Source organism: Amphiura filiformis, chromosome 1, assembly GCF_039555335.1.
Source record: "Amphiura filiformis chromosome 1, Afil_fr2py, whole genome shotgun sequence".
Taxonomy (NCBI): Eukaryota; Metazoa; Echinodermata; class Ophiuroidea; order Amphilepidida; family Amphiuridae; genus Amphiura; species Amphiura filiformis.
Genome location: NC_092628.1, coordinates 59,580,514 through 59,601,614, shown reverse-complemented (window position 1 = coordinate 59,601,614; position 21,101 = coordinate 59,580,514). Strand labels below are relative to the sequence as shown.

The window sequence follows — 21,101 nt, the reverse complement described above, 5'->3', positions numbered from 1 at the left end:
CTAAATCACCATCAAAAATACTATTTTTGATTAGTAATTTTAACTCAGTCTAGCAAAATGTACACCTCAAAAACGAATATTACATCTGAATATCCTTTGTATTAATATTTATACTGTAAAGCCCAATGTCGCTTTTGTTTAATTCTGAAACTGGATAAAATCTGTATCTTGCCGCGATGCTGTTGTTTTCACACTGCACGAGAAGCATGCTGCTCATCAAACTACGGCAAGCATCTCGAACTTTCCCCTCGACTTTTCCGCATAAAAAATAAATATTGTAAATTACATGAAATAAAGCAAATTTGTTCTATAATACCAGCTACGAATTTTTAAAGTTGAAAATGCATGTTTAAATTTTATCATGGAAAATTATATCATGTAGACATGTATATTGTATAGGCCTATAGTACAACGACGGCCATCAAGGTTGTGCATACAACATTTCCGGTATACATGGTATAAGTGGACCGAGTCCACTTGTAAACGCGTTCTCACTATGCTGTTTGATACCACGTCCTAGGTACGAGACTACCTCAATGAGGTGGTCTCGATGCTACATCCTGGATGTAGGATCGAAACCACTTATTTCGCGTTCTCACTATGCTTGGAAGTGGACTCGATGTAGGATCGAGTCCACGTCCTGGTATCAAACAGGCATAGTGAGAACGCGCCCTTAAAGGGGGCACTTCGTGATCCACAGCATCATTGCCAAACTTACTCCAAAAACAAAACACTACATCTTTGTGTGAATACAATTACAATTTCTTGCAGATTTGGTTATTTGACAAAAATATCATCCAAATTTGTATTTCCAGGCTGTCAACAGCCCAAAATTACAACACAGTACTGGCCTATAGCTTGATCAGCTCGTAATCGACGGATTAATCGCAGATTAATATCAAAATGTTTTATTTTGACAATTTTATTGTGACACCACACCAGTAGCATCACAAATTATTAATTAATTCAAGTCATATACTTTGTCTACTTTCTTTAACACAAAGTATAGACCAGACAGGTCAACTAATAGCACTCTTAAAGTGGATCTACTTTTCGGCGTAGTGGTAAAAGCCTAACATTTCCTGCCTAAATATAAGTTGTGACAAAAATTGTTTATTTCAACAAATTTCAGCGAATAAAATCTTTGGTTCAATGAAGAGTTAAAAATAACAGATATGAATTTGGTTAATAACTTTGCATCAGTTATATGTCTGGCATTATGAAAAATCTAAACATTTTGCTTTGGACCTCGGAATATCCCTCGGGCGCTAGGTTCCAAAGGCAAAATGTTTAGATTTTTTCACAATGCCCTTCAAATAACCAATGCGCAATTATCAACCTATAATTCATGCTTCACTTAGGGAAGGCTGAATCTTGAGTTTTGGATCAGATTCTACATTGTGCTTATCTTTAGACAATTTGTTCTCCGGTTGGTTCACACTGAGATCATCTAACAGATCCTCCTCAGTAGATGATGACTGGTCTTCATACTGTGAGTCTTCATACTGTGAGTCTTCATACTGTGAGTCTTCATACTGAGAGCCTTCATACTGAGAGTCTTCTTCTGATATGTCATCTGGTCTGGACACAACTGTTGCAGCATTTGTTGAGGCATCCACTAATAATATGGACAAAACACATTAAATAAATTACCAATACACATAATATTGACCGTGTTTGAAAAAAAGCAGGTCCTTAATTTTGGATTGGGTAGGGATGGGATTCAGAAAACATACCCCAAAAATATAACACATATGATAAATATGAGACCCAAAAATATACTTATTTTCTATTATTCACTTTTATTCTCCTCCGCTGAGGTATAAGCTTTCGATAGAGATAACTTATATTAGAATTAGGTACCAAAATATACTCAAACATACATTAAGTGATTAAACTGAACTCATTGATGAAGTTGACAATATATGTCTATAATTACAAAGGGGGAAAATAGGAAATTATTTTAAATCAAAATTTAGGTAGAAATTCAAGGTAGAATTGACGGAATAATCTGATTAACTACCATAGCAATAGATGAATACATATTTTGAGTAGATCGCCCTGCACTAAAAGCAGATTGCACTAATCACCTGTGTATGTCAACAAACATAGATTGAATACAATGCCGCTCTTTTCAAAGATATTAATCTTACAGGTGCGAGTGATCAGCCTTTCTTTGACATCTATGGTTCAATGCATAGGTACCGCATGACTGTTGTAGTGCAGGGCAATATATTCAAAATTTTATTCATCTATTGCTATGGTAGTTAATCCGTGCATAACAAGTATTTTATGTTTAATATTTTATTGTGAAACCAAAACTCAAGTTTTTGTGACTGCATGCACAAAATAGAAACATGTTTTATTTACATATTCCATTACAAATTAAACTTTAGGCTGTAATAATTAGGCCAAAAAAAAACTATGTTGTGTTGCCCTCCGCGGCCGGGTCAAAATCTCGGAAATCTCCGACCAGTATTTAAAAAAAAAATTTTTAAAATGATTATTGCCACTTTCAACAATTTTACCCGTTTTCTGGTTGCTAAAATGTGTACGGTACAAAGCTAACCAAGCCTAGAAATCCTCAATTGTCTTGGTCTTGACCTCCAAACACAATCAATGCTGAAAATTTAGGCAAAAATTTGTGAACTCGTTGATCCATTATCCCAGCGTAAACATGTCACGCAATGCGTCAAGCCATGCCAGTGATTCATGTCGCACTTTATAAAATTTCACCGTATACTCGACGATGTATTGTACATGACAAAATATTGTTCAACATTCGTTCAAAACATTTTCGGCGTAACAAAAATATTTGTTATTTGATAAAAAAAAATTAATTGACAAAAATAGAAGTACCTATGTGTGAAAATATCCAAAATATTCTTTGTTACTTTTTTGAAGCAGCGCAATATAAAAAATATTGCATGAAATACACGCCGCCGTATATGTATACATGCTGTCGTTAGCATGTATCACAGCTCGTCTCCCTCTGTATCGCGTGCTTTCTTCTGCGGGATTTCCGAATTGAACTGTGTGATATTGAGATCTGTAGCACGTTCAAGTGTTGTGATGGAGTCGTATGCGGTTTGCATGACGGCTTGTAAAGGTCGCCGTTTGTATTTTAGTTCAGTAGCTTCAATACAGATGCAAGGTGATTTTAGTATTTTGTTTGACAAGTACAAAGACAAATGTGCAAATCATATCACTTTGTCCGAGGTTCAGATTTGCGGTTGGTCCACAAGGGCCTTGGCAGTCTGTCAATGCCAATGAGCCAGTCAGTGTCAATCAATCAGTGTCAGTCAATGGTCGAGATGGAAAAAAAAAAAAAAAAAAAAAAAATCAAAGCGGCTGTACTACCAGATTTTTGACTTGGGAGGGCAACACAACTATTTTTTTTTGGCCTTATCTATTAAGTCGGAATTCTAATAACAAACATAATTTGCAGTCAAATAAATTAGAAATCAAAACATTGTATGTGCACAGTGAATACCGGAAATCAATTTTGTGACTGCAAGAACCTCAATAAACTTGACTTCAGCTTTCACTAGAAGCTGCACTTACAATATACTTTCTATTGATTTTTCTAGTATGAACATATGTTTATTCTATCCTCATTTTGATGTTTTGTCGTAATCAGATTGCTTTCACATTTGCCATCTGTAAGCTTCAGTAGCGTGCTTGCTCAAAAAAATACAAATATCTAAATGTCAAGGTGTTCTGGTCAGCAAATCAATGAATAAGCCTTAAAGTTCTGCACTGACTAGCTTTTTCACAATCAGTACAGCTCAACTTACCGTACTTTGCCTAACCAGACAGTCCATGCCAAAATTGTTACTACACCTTTACATTTCATCGAATCTCTTTTTGATGTCTGTCATTTTGAACATCATACTTGAAAGATGTATGCTATGTAGAAACTTTATTTTGCAATTTCATAATTTGCATATTATTAGCATATTTGCAAGAAAAAACATGAAAATCAATAAATACCTATATTTTTCACAATTTCAATATTTTATTAGAAATTAAGCATGTAGGCCGTTTGTTATGACTTGATGAATGAAACTGTTAGACAGATTTTGATATTTTTGCTTATTTTTCCTTTTTTGCCCCAAAATGTGTAAAAATCACAATTTTTTGGATGACCTAAATTTTCTTTGAATATTTATCAAATTTCTCAATTTAGGTATAATGCAGTGCAGAAAAAGATGTCAAAAAAATCTGTTAAAACAGATTTCCAATAAATTGTTCCATTTTCCATTTTGGGTTAAATACTAAATTTTCATGCGCGGGATATTTGAAATGTAAAATGAAAACATGTCCATTGCACTTTTTCCTCGAGATGTACTATAATATCAAGGTTACGGATATTATAATCCCTTCTTATCTTCACTGATCCATCAGATACCTATTGTTATAAATGATCAATGAAAAGGTTCAGAACTGGGCTACTAATGGTCTTGTCAAGTATCTATAGTTATTTTCATGACTGTGTCAACTCAAAAATCATGCAAGGTCGAATGTAGGAAAAGTATGATCAGTTGAGCTGTACATGTACATCATTCTCGCGAAAAATAATGTTACGATGTTCTTGCAGTCACACAGCGATACACACTGCCAATTAAGCAAACTTGCCCATATTCTTTATCAAGTGAACACAAAACAGTATACTTACTAACTGAGTAATTTTCGCTAGGCGGGTTTTTTGGCACTTGTGGCCATTTAAGTTCAGACAACCAGGCAGGTAGACTATCAGTGGCAGCATCACCTGTTCCATCTAAGATATTACAAAAGAAGAAATGCATCATTGCTATGTACACCCAATTGACTTGACTTCCAAATTCCACTACTCTACCAATTTCAAATTGCACATGTTTGTCGAAATCTTTGTGAAAAAAGAGATGTTTTCAAAAACAACAACTTTTTTTTCTGTTAAATCATAACTTCAGGTACATTTATTTTCAACTGAAAAGTCAACAAAATCCTGCAATTGGGTATTATAATGGTTCTAATCCTTCCATTTCAGGTTTTTAAAGGAGGATTTCGTGATCCTAGTATCCACTTTTTATGACATTTTTCAGCTTAAATTCTAAAAATTTCAGTTGATTCCATTTGTGTGTTTGTGAGTTATGCATGATTATGTGTATTACACTGCTCCATAGGCCACTGTTGTAATTTCGTTCTGGTATACCAGAACGAAATTAAAATTTGACTATATTTTGGCTAAAGGAATTAGTCTGCAAGACAGTTTTTGTACATAAACACTATGTAGCCAGAGGTATCCAGTGATATAAGTGGGGGATGATGCTGTGGATCACGAAATGCCCGTTTTTAAGCAAACTTGCCCATACTCTTTATCAAGTAAATGTTGCGCAATTATATTACGATGTCAGGCCCTGGTCTGGAATAAATAGTAAACAGCACCAGCATGCGTTGAGAGTATTATTACCAAGATGGATGCCTCCTGACAAGAATAAAGTCTGATAAAGTTAACTTGTGTTTGAGCTTGTTTTATCTAAATAAAACTCTATTTGTGGACTCAATACATTTAGGAACACACATAAAAAGACAGGAAACACAAAACAGTATACTTACTACCTGAGTAATTTCCTATAGGTGGATAATAAGGCACTTGATCGCCACTTTCATCTGCCTGCCATTCACGTACAGGCGACCCAGCAGGTCGACTATCGGTGGCATCACCTGTTCCACCTAAGATATTACAAAAGGAGAAATGCATCATTGCATGTACATCCAACTGACTAAGGGCGCATTCTCACTATGCCTGTTTGATACCAGGACGTGGACTCGATCCTACATCGAGTCCACTTCCAAGCATAGTGAGAACGCGAAATAAGTGGTTTCGATCCTACATCCAGGATGTAGCATCGAGACCACCTCATTGAGGTAGTCTCGTACCTAGGACGTGGTATCAAACAGCAAAGTGAGAACGCGTTTACAAGTGGACTCGATCCACTTATACCGGAAATGTTGTATACACAATCTTGATGGCCGTCGTTGTACTATAGGCCTATACAATATACATGTCTACATTATATAATTTTCCATGATAAAATGTAAACATGCATTTTTAACTTAAAAATTCGTAGCTGGTATCGATCTTCAAAGGTGCTATCCCTATGGTATTATAGTGGTATTATAGAACAAATTTATACATGCATGCTTTATTTCATGAATTTACAATATTTATTTTTTATGCGGAAAAAAGTCGAGAGGAAAGTCAGGGAAAGTGGATATACACGGACGTTCGTTCGTTCGAGATGCTTGCCGTAGTTTGATGAGCAGCATGCTTCTCGTGCAGTGTGAAAACAACGTACGGCATCGCGGCAAGATACAGCTTTTATCCAGTTTCAGAATTAAACAAAATGACACTGGGCTTTACAGTATAATACAAAAGAATATTCAGGTGTAATATTCGTTTTTGAGGTGTACATTTTGCTAGACTGAGTTAAAATTACCAATCAAAATTAGTATTTTTGATACTTAGAGGCGTGCTTGACCAAAATCAGAAATAACAACCCGATGTATTTCTCTCATTTTACACGTATAGGCCTATATAAAATAACAGTTTTTAGAGGTGTTTATTTCAGATTTTTTCAAATACATGCATATATCACAAAATAACATATCCATAGATTGAAGGAATATATCAGGGGGCCTGGAAATAAAACATGATCTTTCCAAATTGATAGTCTATAGTAAAGTTTGATTTGTGCTGTGAGTTCGGCTCAAAACATGCATTGGAACAGAATTTGTGACGTCATGGTCATGCATTGAAGCACTTGATATTATAACATCCGGGTAAGTGGAGTCGATCCTACATCAGCATTTTGGTGTTAGTGAGAACGCGAAATCAATGTGGACTGAGTCCACTTGTATGTAGACTCGGACCTAGGTACGAGACCCCATGTCTGTAGTGAGAACACGACCTTAGTTCCACTACACTACCAATTTCAGGTTGCACATGTTTGTGGAAATCTTTGTGAAAAAAGGATATTTTCAAAACAACAACTTTTTGTTCCATGAAATCATAACTTCAGGTACATTAACTTTCAACTGAAAAATGAACAAAATCCTGAAATTGGATATTACTATAGTAATGGTTCTAATCGTTCCATTTCAGGCTTTTAAGATCAGAACTAACTTCACAATATCACCATCTTCTGATGAACTGACATGTACACAAAAATGGTTACACACTATACCTTCATAAAGCAAAATGCTAATGCCTGCTGCAGCCTCACCCACTTCTACAAAACAAACACAAAACAAATTTAATTTAAAGAATTTCATTTCATTTCATTTCATATACGTTAATAAATAAAATTAATAATACAAAAACAGGTGACAATTAAATGTGACTACTGTATTTATTCCACATTACGTTTCACTACCTGGAGAGAATTGATCAAAAATTGAATTCCCTCCTGAGGTTAGTATCTGTCGATCAGTTGACCAGATCACAAGGATGTCTTTAGGCCAAAAAAAAAGGTTGGTCTCAAAGCTCACGAGAAATTTAAAAACAAATGCGAAATGCGATATTTTTTTATTTTTTATTCCCGACTTTTTTTCATGGTATTTTGAGAAAAAAGTCTGATTTTCGCCAATTTTTTCTGGAAAAAACTAAACAAATTTTTTTTTTTGAAATAAAAACAATTTCCGCATTTGTTTTTTGTCAAATCGTGGATTTTACAAACGAGGCTTTTAGACAAACCTTTTTTTTTTTTTTTGCCTTATAGCTAAAGGCAGTATATAACAAAAATGGGCCAATGAGCTACATAAAAATGACATTGTGTGGTATTTGGTTCCCAGGTAGTGAGTTTGCCTGAGGCAATTTGTGGTTAAATCCCTCAATACAAGAGTTATTACCGTTGATTTGGTTGAAAAAGGAGGTGAGACATGATCAAATCTCTCTAGGTAACAAAATGTAATGATTAAATGCCAATGCCCCAGCAAGTGCCCATTCAGTGACTTGTTCAACCATGAAATTATTAAGCACCAACGCAATTAATTCCATTGCTTAAAAGCTATATGACAGTGTGAATATATTTGAAATTTAAGGAACAGATCAAAAGTAAAGGACATAGTATTTCGTGATTTTGGCATCCTCTTGACTAAATAGATTTGGTTGAAAAAGGAGGTTAATTTAAAAAAGGTTTCAGTACCTTCAGAGTTACGCACAATTGTATATATTACAGTGATCTATATGCTAGCCCCAAAAAACAAATTTGATGAGGTTAACTTATACCAACATACCTAGGTTTCTGATGGTACTTTTTGTAGTAGGATGGGTGATGAGGTTGTGGATCATAAAGTGCCCCTTTAACATTCAAAATAATGAGCTTTCTCTGTCAAACTGTATGATTTACTTGAACCTTCAATGCATATGGTTGTGTATCTTGAACTCGCCACCTAAAAAAGGTGGCGATGTTACATTTTTCCAAAGTCGACTCAAATTAAATGATGATATCTCTGCTAAGCAAGAAGTTATTGTCATGCTTGTGGTTTCATTTTATTGCTAACTAAAATGCACTTTCAACCCTCTAAAAAGAAATACTTAAGCTTTTTTATGGCGGAGGTGGGGTATGTGGAGGTGGGGGGATGTGGTACACACAAATTCTATGGGATTGATATTTTAGTGCATAATCTGCTTCTGTAAAGGCTGTAAATTGGATTTGGACTCTATATAGCATCTAAAAGACTCATGACCTTACAGTTGAACAATTATACTAATTGTTTGTAATCATTTATGATTGGTTTAGTCTAGAAAATACTTTTTCATACTTTTCCATACAAAACTACCCGTTGTCATGTTAAACACTGTAGTAGGTAATGCAGATGTCTTCAAAATCTAAAAGTTACTGTAAAATTTTAATTACTTATCCTATCATAGTCAAAGTATAGATTTTCTGAAGGGAAATTTGATGAGGAATCTAAATATGGGCTTATTTTTTCTGTATGGGTTAGGGGCAAAATGTTTCAGTTCAAAATATGTTGAATTGTAAAAAAATCTAACATACTTTGGGACACCCTGTATTCCGAGATTACCAAACAGCTGTGATTTTGGTTTCTTCCAAAGTCTGTCAGCTCTTTATATACTCTAATCAAATGAATGTTGTTTACTTCCAGTTTATTACTGTAAGTTGGTAATAAGCAATGCATTAAGTGACCCATTTTTTATCCTAATTTTTTTCCACCCTGTATAACTTGTAGGTCACCCTGTATAATGAGTTGAAATGTATATTAATTGCTTATGCCTTCAGCTTTCCAAAAATGTATACTTTGCTAGTTTAGGGTCGATGATTGTTGAGATAATCTAATTAGAAACTCGATTGGTGTAAAAATACATAATATTTGTGATGTAAAGCTAAGGGTGGCGAGTTCAAGACACACGGCCATATACTACTTTGAGCATTAAATTAAACTGTAGTTATAAACAAACATACCTCTCTCTAATTGTAACTTCTTCATTTGTTGCTGTTCTTCCCATCCCTATAGGAAAACATTGAATGAAAAAGAAATAATGAATGTGAAATACAAGATAGATGTAAATAGTAATTTCTGTAATCCACTGCAAAAAAAACTTTAAAAACTTAAAACAAACCCTACATCATCACACTGCCATTTAGCAGACTTGATTAGTCAAGCATGCACATTGACGATGATGTACAGTGGAAACTCATTATAACGAAGTTGTCAGGGACAGAGAAATTAGTTCTTTATATTCAAATTTCGTCATATCAGGGTTGTAAAAACAATAAATAACAAAAGAATTTTGTATCTTGATTCTGGAAAAATACTTCTTTATTTACAAGGTTTTTCTTGGATCAGATTTCGTTATAATGAGGTTTTACTGTAATTTTTAAGTTTTTGGGATTAACAGGAGGGGGGAGTACTTGCCAGACTTACCCATTTAGACATTTCTACACCCTAATTTTTGACATTTTAATAAAATTAATTGATACACAATGAATAGGAATATTTTTCTTGAATTATAAATTTTGCATAAAGCTCAAAAATTGTTTAAGATAGATGATGTTGGCAAAGTTTAGGATTGAAATATCCCAAATGTCGGTTGATAAGTACAGCACTGATCAGGATCTTAGTTCAGATCTGACTAGCAATAGCTATGACACCATCCTAGTTCCTGTCTCTCAATGTTATGTTCAAGTTGAAACGATGTCAAACGTGAGATTTTTATTTGGTGGATTTGGAAAAAAACAGCGGCAAAAACTGAACAACATGCAAAAAAACGGGTGATTTTACTAATGCGCGCGGAGGCTTTGAGACAAACCTTTAAATTAAGATGGCCGTATCTGAAAATACACCCTAATTTTGTGAAATTTCCGATTAGCATGAGTCATCCGTTAGCTCTCTCAGAGACAAGGGGAACTGCTGCCTGCCACATATTTATGACCAAGTCTAACAGCGCCATCAACATCAGCTCTGCCAGGAAGCTGCCATCGAGGTGCAGGAATTGGTCATTCAATTTGAGAAAATGCTAAGTGTTAAAAACTGTCATTGATCAAGGTATGTAACATCAAATTTAAATTTGTTTTGATGAATTGTGAACTCTATATAGTTTGATCAGCTGGTAATCAGCCTTTGACAGCGCAGATTTTATTTGGAGAATTGTCTTGTAATATCTCGCCAGAAGCATCACAAAATAATAATTATTAATTATCAATTGAAGTCCTAAACTTTGTCTACTTTATTGAACACACAAACTATAGACCAGACAAGTCAACTAATCACTCTTAATGCGGGTCTATTTTTTGGTGTAGTGGTAAAAGCCTAACAATTCCTGCCGATTATGAGCTGATCAAACTATAGGACTGTTAGTTTCATTTTGATGTAGTCCATTTTTTCTAGAAACTGATGGGCACCAATCATTTCGACATGAAATGTATTTCCTATTGTTTCCCATGAATTTTCCAACAAATTGCCGACTCTGCTCAGTCTCACCATGTAAATGTTATTCTTCAACTCCTCAATGTTCATTTTGTCTGATGTTATGCCACTTTCAAAGGCATGAAATGCTTCTCCAAAATCTAACACCCAAACATGTTTCTTTACATCGTCAATAACAACATTACCACAAGCTGAAATCAATGAAACAAAAACAGGGATAATATATTTCCATTACACCAAGTTTTGGTGCATCATACTGTGACGTATGATGCATTGAGAGAATCCACCATGTCAAACACAGATGGATTTTTATTCATGAGAAGCCTATTTTAGTTGCAAAATGTGAATAGAGTGGCTTATCTTTAAGGCCCCGTATCCATAGGCTGTTCCCTTGTGGCGTGTGCCCTTGTTCCGTGTTCACTTGTTCCCATGTGACCTTCCACACAGACAACGAACCTTTGTTTTGCTTAGTGGCCGTAGCGTTCAGTTTGTCTGTGTGGCAGGTCACAATGGAAAAAGAGAACACGGAACAAGGGCACACGCCACAAGGGAACAGCCTATGGATACGGGGCCTAACCCACATTCTCAGGCCATAGGTTAAAATAAAATGATCCCTAATTCTCAAAAGATCATGAATTTTACCTCCTCGAAACATGCTGAATACAAGTTACAATCCTTGTTCCGACACTGATATGAAACATGATGACAATAATCCATTCATTTGGCAAACCACATGGTCACTCAGGTGGACTAGGTTGGATGATCGATCGAGTTAAATTTGTATGCAAGTTCCCACTTAATGGCGATCTTAGTCTTTTAAATAAAGCTGACACTTGAACACTTACTGCCTAGATCACCGTGGGTGAATCCTTTTGAATGTATGTATCCCACTGTACTTGTTACCGTTTTGAAAGCAGCCTCAACAAACTCATTGAACTCATCAACTGACCAATCCTTACAGTTGGCTTCATATCCATAAAGAGGGGTGTCTGAAACAAAGTGGAAAAGAAAGAAAGTACTACAAATTATTAAATTTAGTTTTTTTCTAACTTCATTCCTTCTTCAGTCAAAGTTCAAAAGTATACAAGGCAGTTCTAAAACCATGTCTCCCTGGACTAGACTTGACAAAGTCTTTTTAACATTCTAAGGACATTAACATGAATTATCAATGAATCAAATGAAATAAATCAAAAAATGATGTAGGCCTACGCCTAAATTATTAAATTATGAGGTGTGTGTGACGCAGGCAATGGTTAAATATGCCTTGAGTTTAACATACACACAGTAGTATCAATGAACCTTCAAATATGCCTGCAGAGTACATGTGACATTTTTGAAAATTGAGTTACCGTAAATATTACATTACTAGGCGGTTACCCATATTTGGCGGTTCTCGGCTGGGCGCGATTACCTATGGCTGATGGTAACTGTACCCACCAAGTTTCATGCCCATATGACAGCTTTTACTAATTTAACCTCAGATGACCCCTGGTGACCCCAAAATGACCTTCCAAAAATTTGGCTCTAAATGTTGACTGTACCCACCAAGTTTCATGCCTATACAACAGTTTTTAGTAATTTGACTTCAGATGACCCCTGGTGACCTCGGATGACCCAAAAATGACCTTCCAAAATGTTGGCTCTAAATGTTGACTGTACCTACCAAGTTTCATGCCCATACGACAGTTTTTAGTAATTTGACCTCAGATGACCCCTGGGAGGGGGCCCCCGGGTCAAATGACTTTACGAACATAAACATTTTCTTGCCAGGACAGAACTACATCCACCCACCGAGATTGGGTCCCGTACGACCTACGACGGCCTCACATTAGCAGTCACAGCCAGACAGATCTACAGACCTACAGAGAATAGTGTATTATCATATAGATATAGCCTATACAATTGGCTACCATTTACTAAAAACACCAAAGGTCTAGAAAACTTGGTTCTAAAGTTATGAAGTTTTTTATGTCTATTTTCTTATGTATTTGATTGTATATTTACTCCATATATTTCCCTTTATCTCAGTTTCAAATTTGCCGCCTTTGGCCCCCATGGACCAGATCGTGTCACATATGCCTATGTTATTGAGTTAAAAAATCTTTCAAACAAGATCTAGGTATGACACTAGTAACTAGTAAACTGGATATTATCATCTGGTAACCTGTGATGGCACTATTAGTACCAGAGTCTTAGCTAGCTACCCGTCTGGCTATCATTTTAGACGGCCAGTTTGCTCCTGGGAGGGGCAAAATTAATGCCTAATGCTATATTATAAATTGTATGTTTTGAGAAGCTAACTGACCTTTTTAGTAGACCCAATTTGTAGAACAAGGCCGTATCAGCACATATTTGAACTCTTTGAACCCCCAATGGGCTATAGATGCCTGGTAAATGTTTTAAAGGTCAAATTAGGACAGGCAATTTTATTCAAATGACGGGCAACCCTCAATTTCTAGCTAAGATCCTGATTAGTACCGTATTCATTCCAATAAGCGCCCAGGGCGCTTAACAAAGTCATTTTGTGTGGGCGCTTATCTTTTACCTGGTGTATCTAATTTTTTCGTAAGGGGCGTTTATTTGTGTATGTTACAAAAGGGTCCTGAGACATTCTAGTAGCTTTTGTGATGCAGAAAATGTATTGCAAGTTTACACAGGACTTGTAGTCCTCCATCTATTTCAATGTATCGATGTCTATCTGTCACTTGGGGCATGGGTGCTTATTGGAACGAATATGGTATTTTAGTTGGTCCTAATCATAAGCCCAGGGTGTAGGATATTTGAGTTTGATATAAAAGCTGTCTGTGCAACTATATGGAAAGTGGTGCTATGTGCAACATGGGATCCAAACAGCGTAAACACCAGGTATATAATTATTTTTGTACAGGCGGCAACTATTTGGACAGTAAAAATATTTTTAGTTTCTGGGGCTTCTGTCTTACTCTAATCCATAGCATAAGACAAAAATTAAAAGATAAGAATATAAAAACAAAACATAAACCTCTACTTACCATTTTCAATTTTCTCTGAAAATAAAAAGACGTCTCCACTTTTGTTGTCTCTGCGTACTTCTCTAACAATTCCATAGAAACTGGGAATGTTATCGTGATCAAGTTGAGACCAAGCCAAAGCCTCAAGAAGTTTATATTTCTCAAACGGAATCTGGTCAAAAAAAAAACAAAATTTAAATACATGTAGTGCAATTATTATATGCCTAAACTAAAATATTGAAACATTTGAGTGTAAATAACAAAGGTCTGTAAATACAAATAACATGCAATTGAAGTCAAGAATTTTGTGGATTAATTAAATATTCAGCCAAATATGTAAATCAGCTCATTAATATTCATACAAATACAAATAACATGACAAACATTTTGAAGTCAAGGTTTAATGTATTGGAAGGAGGGCAGGGTTTCCATAAATGAGGGAAATTATGGGGTTAAAAAAACAAGGTTAAAACAACTTTTTGAAAACAAGTGAAACGGCTATTCTGCAAGGAAGTTTTTGTCTCCAAAAACAATTTACAAATTATCAGAAAAGCAAGAAACATACCTTCATAAATATACCGCTATAGAGGGCGTGATGAGATGGCTGGCTCTTGTGTGGGGCTTTGTTTCAAATTTCTCCACCTCTTTTTGGTGCTCTTTGCGGTGGAGAAATTTGAAACGCAGCCCTACACAAGAGCCAGCCGCACATCATCTATCACAGACATTCACAAGTCAGCTATCACTGATCATGTTGTCTCTACTAATCATTCCATCAATTGGGAGGATTCAAGTCATTGATAGAAGGTGACAAGACCACTAGGTGGCTGAAAGAAGCCATCTGAATATGCCGAAAAGACACTCTAAACAAGGACAAGGGGCCCATATACCCACTCAACAACATGTTTGACCAACTCATCACACCCTTTATAGCGGTTCCTGTTGAATATAAAAGGAAGAACTCAGATGTGATGAGTTGCCAGTCTGATGAAACCACTAGAAATGTGAGTTTAACATCTTCATTTTTCTTGGGATTTGCATAAAACGTACAATGTTAAGGGATGGGGTATGAAACTTTGGACAGTATTTATTTTGGGACATTAGAGCACATTACAATGGAAAGTTCCCAACCTTAAACATATTTTTTAAGTTTTAATTGGGTTCCTAAAATAATTTGAAGTTTCACAGAAATTGGAGTTATTGTTTAGAATTGGCAATTCAAGCGATTTGTGTTTCGGAGGCTTCAGTTAACAACACAAGTGATCATAAAAGTAAAATATTTGGCAAACTACTATAAGTTGAAATGAAAAAATAGCTAAAAATTATCACAATTACCAATTTTCATGCTTTGCTTCTAAGTATTGAATTTCAGTTATGACAAAAAGTAAATTATCACAGCAAGTCATGAAATGAGGCTTGCATTTGTTTCGGAGGCTTCATGTTAACAATGGTTAAACATTGCAGAAGCAGTTTTTTTGAAAAGAACACTGTTGGGATCATCTAAGCTGTTATTTTCTTGTGAGTATTGAATGCGGCAGATATTGTAGATTTATCACACTTTAATTTTTTCACCCATTTGTTAAGTATGGTGTTAACTTGCATTTAAGCCTCCGAAACAGGCTTCCTTGGGTATCAGTAGATTTTTCAAACATTAACCATAATATCAAAACTTTTTTAAATTCATGACATTCTGCACATATCAAGTAACAATTACAATGCAGATATCAGTATGAAACACACCAATTTAGATGTGCAAAGATGATAATTAATCTTATTGTTGTTTCGGAGGCTTCATTTGTTTCGGAGGCTTCAAGTGTTAACGGAAAGTTTGTATTATATTGGGTCCCATTTTCAAACGGTGATACATATCTCCACTGTTTAAAAACAAGCGACTTGAGGATCTACTTTTCTACATTTTGATAAATAGATTGGATGAGCTCTTTTATTTATATTTGCACAAGCTAGCTGAACAGTTTGTTTCGGAGGATTCAAAAAAGTTAACGGAAAATCGTCTCTATGAAGTCAAGATTCTATAAAAAATTTATAAGCTTGCAAATCAGCTATTTTTGTTACCGTACCTATTTCAAATTATGTAATCAACTGTTATGAATCAAAAAGAAATGAAGAAATAACAAAGAATTATGAATCAAAGCTATACCCACAAAGTGGTAAAGGTGCGAAGAAAGCAGAGCTGGTCTCCACTATATTGAGAGCAGGTCTCCTTTTTTACTCCTTGAAAAAGAAAAGTTTTGTCTTTTCGAAACGTCTGGTTTTTAACTGTTTATATATTTTGTGTTACTCCCCCATTGGATGTTGTGTCATATTTTCCCTGTTTTTAATTTTATCCATTGCAAGTGTGACACTGTTGTATCCTTTTGGATCCATCCTTTGGTTCCCTGCTGGTCAGTTGGAACAGATTTTCCCTGTTTTTATATATACCCACAAAGTTTGTTAACAATTGTTAACGGAAAATGAAGCCTCCGAAACGACAAATATCGAAGTCTGGTTCTCAAAAATACAGGGCTGTTCACAATTAAAACTAATGTGGCAGTTTTTACTGAGCATATGACTACACTTTCATTTCAGCATAAGAAAAATTATCCATGAACTAACTGAAGAAAACAAAGAACTTTACAAAAATGTTACTAGTACATCAAAAAGGCCATATTTATGGACATTTTAGCCTGCCAAAACTGAACGCAGGAACTCCCAAAGATGATTATGCTACCCAAGGTAGCTGCTAACTAGATGACTTATGTGGCTAAAAATCGTGGAATTCTGTAGCTTTATTAGACCACTACAGATCAAAGTGTTAAAAATCCAAAGTTACACCCTTTACCATGAAAATGACCATATTACTACATTGTAAGGAACACGTATTATGCTGTGTTCTCACAACATCACAAAAATATTGTTTTATGTAATTATGTTTCAAACTTACAATATGTGTTGTACACTATAAGTGCACTAAATATCATGATTATAAGCATTGTTCAAATTTATCGTCCGTAGCATATGTAGGCCCCCTATAGGCTACATTCTTACCTTATGCCATAACTTTACTTCTTTTTGTGTATGTAATCTAGCATAGGCCTACTTAATTATTATGTATAACTGATGGTTACTAGGCAGAAATTGATGATGATTTAAGGGAGTACTACACCCCTGGCCAATTTTGTGCCTATTTTTGCATTTTTTTCAAAAATTATAGTGCATTGGTGACAAGTAAGATACCGTATTTCGTCAAATAAACGCCCCCGGGGGCGTTACATTTTCCCGGGGGGGGGGGCGTTTATTAGAGGTCATTTTTAGCACGACAATTCCCGTTAAAATCATTAGGTAAGCTTAAAAGTCACGCTTAAATGACGAACTATGACCTTTTGACACTGACTTTTGGTTCACTTCCAGGTTTCGGGTGCAGATTTTCGCCATTTATTGACGCTATTATCAACCATGTGAGCAACTTGGTAAGCTTACTACACAAGATAGCATGGAAATATCTGAATTTTTGAAACATCTTGGTTGAAAAAAGTGGTGGGGGGGCGTTTATTTGGGGGGCGACTACTTGACTTGACGAAATATGGTGTATATTATAGGGCAAGTACTACAAGTACGAAAACTACGAAAACAGAACGTCTCAAACAGACTATTATATTCAATAATGCATACAGGCTGTTATGATAAATAAGCGCATTGCCCCGCAAAAAGTCGGTCGCATCAATGACTTAAAAAACTTGTTTTTTGCAAAAGTAGCTTCAATTTTGAATGAAAATCAAATGGTGGAGTAATCGACAGACTGTTAAGAAATAATGTTGGTAGTTAGATGTCAAAATTAACGTTCCACAATCAAGGTATCGATAATGTAACAAAACAGTCTTTTCTCAATCAAAATTCTCGAAAATGTTCCCCAAAAACAGGCTTTTAAAATTTAATCAGTACTGTATTTGGTTCTTCCCCATGGCAACATTATTTCTTTGATTGATTTGTAGTACAATACAAAAAGGTTTTGATCATGTGAACAATACTGAACATGGTGCGTAAAAAGACTTTAAACACAGGATTATCAAATTTATTCTAAAAATTTGTATAAACACACAAAGAAAATGTTAAGCTACATCTAATGCACCAACATTTCACTCGCTGCGATTTCTGATTACTGAGAAAACTCTGTTTTAGAGAACAACTTTATACGTCTTTTATACGTTTTTTATATGTTTCTTAGTGTAACCTTAAACTGCCTCTTTCAGTTGAAGGGATCAGATTGTGCCACATTATGTTTTTGTATTATATGGGAAAGCACCTTTCAGCACATCAAACAACAGACTAGATAAAATCCTTACCTCTTTAACAGCAATCTCTTTTTTTGTAGTTAAATCGCTTGCCTCAAAGACTGTTCCACTACATCCTTTACCTAGTAGTCCTAATTTCTCCCACTCCTGCTTCTCCAAATAGCATAAATTTCCATCTCTGTCTTTTTGTGGTTCAAGAAATATATTCTATATGAAGGCAATACACAATTATTAATTAGATATTATCATAATTACATGTATATGCAAAACAATTAATCATGGTTTAATTTCAAAATGTGAGTGCTTTTAAATGTGTACTTCACATGTTGCGGCTAATGCATTCAGTATAGGCAGACTCTATGTTGCCCCCAATACCCAAACTTGTGCAGCAATATTACAGGTCCCTGATCCAATCCACAACCTCATCCCCCATTTTTCTTCATCTAAATTAAGATTTTGATATCAGAAGAAAGCTCATATTTTCTCATGACCCCAGTGATGACTCCTAATAACCCCAGTGATGACCCTAGTGAACACCCAGGATATTTTTTGTTTATGGTGTGAACAAAAATGTAGTGATTTGTGGTCACCACGCCGGAAGTGTATGTACTGGAAGGGGCATACACGTTTTTGCTTCTCAGTCATAGTCATATCTCAAAATTGATGGAGCAATAGGTCCTGAAGAAGGTAAATCAGGCCCTGAAAGCACAAACTGCTTTGTACTTACTGAGAATAATACTCCTTGGCAATAATCACTCTCTGGACTACTGGGTGGAGACTCAGACTCTATCTTCTTTTTCAATTTCTCAAAATAGTCATTTAGTTCTTCTATGTACTTCAACTCTTCTCCAATATCCGGTACCAAAATACCACGCTTTGGCCACGCTGAGGGTTCTTCAAGTAGATTTGGTATTTCAGGATTGTCATCAATAGAGAACTTAAAGAACTCATCCATTTTTCATCTGCAAAGAAAGAAGGTTTTGTATATTAATTTACAACAGTTCATACTTGTGTGATTTCCACATTTCTGATTAAGGCCTAAAAAAAAAAGTTTGATTGGCGTAACCCGACCTACCCTAAAATTATTAGGCCCGCCCCTAACTTAAAAAAAAAAAAAATTAAATTAAAAAAAAATAAATAAATAAATTTAAAAAAAGAGGAAAAAAAAGTTCCAAAGCCTTTATCAAACGAAATTTACAACTCAAAAAGTAAAAAAAAAAAAAAAGAATCCCGACCTACCTACCCTAAAATTTGTTTTATGTTACGCCAATCAAACAATTTTTTTAGGCCTAATCATAATAATAATAATATCTATTTGAATTACCAAAATACAACCCTTTAAATTGAACGACATCACAATAAAGCATTGAGAGGAAGATGGTTTGTAAAGACAAACTTGATCATCAATATCCCTAAAGCAACATACGATTGAAAGATCATCAGCAAATTGAAAAAGTGGAGGAGAGTTCATCATTAATGTCATAAACAAACAACAGGAATAAAATAGGACTCAACACTAAACTCTGAGGAACTCCTGATGTGACTGGCATCCACTGTGAATATTGCCTTCTAAAAATTGTTCGAGAGCCGGGCATAAACAACGCTTTAAATGCACGGATGTGCAATCACGGGGTACAGACATGAAGGAAAATCATGTTTTTTTTAATTAATTTTACTTGTTATTTTTTATTATTTTTATGAAATAAGAATCAGAAAATGTTCTGGTAAGTATGAACAGAGTTCATTCTGCATGTTTTGAAAAGAAAAACAACAACAAAAACAAAACAACAACAAAAACGGAGAAAAAAATAGAATAAATTTCATGGCATTCATGCATGATTAAAATGAAATGAATTTGGGGAACAAAAAGTTAACAACTGAGCATTTATTACAAAATATAAATATGAAGATGGCAGGGGGGGGGGGTGGCCAAGATTGACTGAATTTTGACGTCGTCATTGGTTTTACACGTAAACACGAAAATGTCTCAAGTAATTCCAAAACTGTATGCATGTTATTAAGCACTATTTTATCAGTCTAAATCCGCTGAGGTTCGACAGTGAACCTCATTGTAAGTACTGTTTTTTTAATGTTTTGTATGAATGACGCACAATATGTTTATGATATATACTAAAAATTTCTCCCATTGTGTGTCAATGTTTGCGTGGTCTAGCGGTAAGGGTTTAGCCTCGCACGCAGAGGGTCCCGAGATCGATTCCCACTCCCGGCTATAATAGAACAAATGGGTCCAGTACAAGACGTGGAAAACCTACAAGCTTAATCAATGGGATTCCCTATGCAATGCTGTGTGAGCTTCCGCTAGATTGTGTTGTCTGTAGCACATGTTTTTGTACATGTACCGTACTTGTTTTCACGTAGGTTTTTTGATGATGGGCAATGGTGGACGCGCGCGGAGATAACCTTGTGAGTGATGGGACGGATTCGGGAGCGACTGTCAGGCATAACTGGGCGCCCAGTGCACACTACATTGGTGAAAAAAGGGTATATTTAAAGAAATATTTGGACAACTTTTCCTCGATTTTTTTTTGTTTTTTTTCCCCATAGGCATAGCTCTTGTTTCCCGCAAGATGTACGAATTTCCCGGCAAGGAGCTTCCCATATTGCCCACTTTTTCCCGCTGTGTTAATGATGTAATGGGGTTTGAAAAAACCGAGGCAGACGGGACGATATTCGTGTCAAAAGTTTGGTGTTTGAGTAAGCTCACCTGTACATTGTAGTCCCACATTCAACACCAATGCTTCTTATCTGAATATCAAGTGCAATAATTCAAATAGCCCACCTAAACTTCTTACCGAGTGCAAATGATAGCACACCTAAAATCCTTACCGAGTGCAATTAACAGCACACAATGTAGCTCGCCTGACTATTT

The 21,101-nt window shown here is 35.4% G+C and overlaps 1 protein-coding gene across 1 annotated transcript in view; it reads right to left on the bottom strand.

Annotated features, from left to right (window-relative positions):
- Positions 1-762: 762 nt before the first annotated feature.
- LOC140162017 (uncharacterized) overlaps positions 763-21,101 on the bottom strand; it is a 42,067-nt gene continuing 21,728 nt past the window's right edge. The window contains exons 2-11 of the mRNA XM_072185310.1: positions 18,939-19,173; positions 18,263-18,418; positions 13,947-14,097; positions 11,781-11,924; positions 10,990-11,126; positions 9,471-9,516; positions 7,230-7,274; positions 5,599-5,715; positions 4,679-4,888; positions 763-1,618 (exon numbers count right to left, since the gene is read on the bottom strand). Of these exons, the coding sequence (XP_072041411.1) occupies positions 1,347-1,618; positions 4,679-4,888; positions 5,599-5,715; positions 7,230-7,274; positions 9,471-9,516; positions 10,990-11,126; positions 11,781-11,924; positions 13,947-14,097; positions 18,263-18,418; positions 18,939-19,166 (1,506 nt within the window). The 5' untranslated portion in view covers positions 19,167-19,173 and the 3' untranslated portion in view covers positions 763-1,346. The remainder of the gene's footprint in view (positions 1,619-4,678; positions 4,889-5,598; positions 5,716-7,229; positions 7,275-9,470; positions 9,517-10,989; positions 11,127-11,780; positions 11,925-13,946; positions 14,098-18,262; positions 18,419-18,938; positions 19,174-21,101) is intronic.